This window comes from Calidris pugnax, unplaced genomic scaffold (genome assembly GCF_001431845.1).
Source record: "Calidris pugnax isolate Ruff unplaced genomic scaffold, ASM143184v1 scaffold18, whole genome shotgun sequence".
NCBI lineage: Eukaryota > Metazoa > Chordata > Aves > Charadriiformes > Scolopacidae > Calidris > Calidris pugnax.
The window spans coordinates 11,220,687-11,223,061 of NW_015090812.1; the positions used below are offsets into that span (position 1 = coordinate 11,220,687).

A 2,375-nucleotide genomic window follows, 5' to 3' on the forward strand; every position below is an offset into this window, starting at 1 on the left:
CCCTGGAGCCGCCGCTGCGCCGGCAGGAGGAGGCGGAGGCGGGGGCGGAGGCAGGCGGGGCAGCCGAGGACCCGGCTCTGGCAGGCTCGGAGGGTCCGGCCGGGTGTAATTCCCCCCTAATCCCCGCCACGGCGGCGCTTCCCCGGCCGAGCCATGTCTGCGGCTTCCCCGCCATGCCGAGCCTAGCGGGGAGCGGGAGGACTGGAGGCCGGGAGGCGCACAAAATGAAGACCCTGATGGTAAGCGCATTGCCGGCCACTGCTCATCCCGGCTCCGGCGGCGGGGAGGAGAGGAGCGGAGCGGAGAGGAGCGGGGCTGCCCCGGGCACCCTGCACACGCTCCAGCCTTCCCCGGGCTGCGTCCCCGCCGCTCTTCGGGATCGCGGGGACGCGAACAAAACCCCGGCGGCGGCGGCGAAGAACTTTCCGCCTGCTTTCTTTTATTCGTGTTGCTCGTGCTTTGGGGGTTTTGTGTGTGTGTGTGTGTGCGCTGTAAGGAGCGTACAGAAAGCCGATCTGCTTTAAAGGACGAGGCTGGAGGTAGCCGCGCACGGGGTGGGGGGGAGCGCTACAATCCCCAGCGCTCGTTAAAACGCACGAACGAGCTGCCCGAACGGGGACGGCCGTATTGGGAGTGAGAGGCGCCGGGGAACCGGGCAGGCGGAGGGGAGAAGAGGCAAGGGAGCGGGGCTGGGGGAGAGGGAGCGAGGGCGACGAGAGGCCAGGAGAAGGAAGGAGGGGGTTCCCCAATTCTCTCCTCGCACTTTTGCCGGGTCTCCGGCGACGCGAAACTTGCGGGCGCTGCCGGCAGCGCTCCGGTGGGGAGCGGGGCGCCCCGCAGAGCCCCGCGGCGGGGGGAGCCCGCTGCCCCGCAGCGCTGAGCGGCCTCTCTCTCTGCCCCCCGCAGCGCCACGGGCTGGCCGTCTGCTTGGCGCTCACCACCATGTGCACCAGCTTGTTGCTCATGTACGGTGGCATCGGCGGCGGCGGCGGCGGGGGCCACCCGGAGCCACGGCGGCGGCAGCAGCAGCAGCAGCAGGTGGCGGCGGAGCCCAGCCGCCCGCCGGGACGCGGCCAGCACCGCCCGGCGCTCCCCGTCGGGGCCGGTCTCCTGGAGGGCTACATCAGCGTCCTGGAGCACAAGGTGAGTCCTCCGGCCGCGGGGCCGCCCCTCGCACCCGGCCCTCCGTGTCCTGTCCTCCCGAGGGGGCACCCGGCCCGCCACCTGCAGAGCTCTCCTTCCTGCCCGCCGTGCGGCGCCGGGTCCGCCCCCGGCGGGATGGGCTGCCCTGCGGCCTCGGTGTCCGGGCTGGCTTCGCTGGCGTGCTCCCTCGATGTCCCTGGGTGCGTGGATTAACGGGACCCGGTGTCCGGCCTGTGGTTAGGCCTTTGTGGAGCGTTGGTTTTCTTTTCGCTTGCCCAGTGGAAGACGGAGGGTGAAGTGTTTTGTTTCTGATGTTGGGTGCTAGAATGTTTATGCTGGAATGTTTATGTTTACGCTACAAATGTTTATGACGATATTAAGAAGGGTTAAAGAAGGAAGTTTACTTACTGGAAAGTCAATAGGTGTGTGTTTATTCTTAGCTTGTTTCGTATTGGGGAAACTGAAGGGAAGTGTATCTCCTGCACAAACGACCTTTTCACCCTCCTCCTGGGAAGCAGAAGTTCTCAACTGTAGTCTCCATTCAAGAAATTGGGGACACATCTTTAATGGTGAACAAAATGATGTCCCTCCCCTTGACACGGGAATTACCGGGCTGTATTGTCAGACTGTAATACCCATTTACCAGAGATAAGCTTTGATATCTCACAGGACAGACATAATGACATAAAGTGAGCAAGGTGGCACATCCACGCTGAAGAGATACTCGAGTTTCAGTGATTTTCTCAGAAGGCTCTGCTTCTTGTGCAGTGTTCAGTTTGTTGCTTTTACCTGGAAACTCCAAGGACCCCTTTCTGCCAAAACCCCGGATAATGTTTAGTACACACACTTCTTGTGGTAAAAATTTACTTCAAAAAATAAGCAACGAAAGTGAGGATTCTTAACTTTCTCATGTTTTCACATCCAGACTGACATCCATCTGAAAGATAGGTTGTCAAACAAGTTACTGAGCTCAGTTTAGAGGTACTGTGTGAAGATTAGTGACTTTGATATACAGAGATTTTTATTGTTCCTTCTGGCTTCAGTTTCTATGCAAGAGTTATCTGTAGGGCTCTTAACACAGTAAAGTAGCTCATGATGGTCCCTTGTAGGCTTTATTTGCTTTCTTATGTGGTTCTTCTGGAAATTCTCAGCTGTAATGTCTGTGGAGAAAAAGTCACTTTGGCCATGGGGCTCCCTACTGTGGGAGGTGTTCTCTTGTAATACTTTTTTTT

The 2,375-nt window shown here is 59.2% G+C and overlaps 1 protein-coding gene across 1 annotated transcript; it reads left to right on the top strand.

Annotated features, from left to right (window-relative positions):
• Positions 1-68: 68 nt before the first annotated feature.
• Positions 69-1,356, top strand: LOC106886219 (arginine-glutamic acid dipeptide repeats protein-like). The gene is made up of 2 exons (XM_014938951.1): positions 69-239; positions 907-1,356. Exons 1-2 carry the CDS (start codon positions 174-176, stop codon positions 1,354-1,356), a joined length of 516 nt encoding a protein of 171 aa, XP_014794437.1. The 5' UTR covers positions 69-173.
• Positions 1,357-2,375: the final 1,019 nt, after the last annotated feature.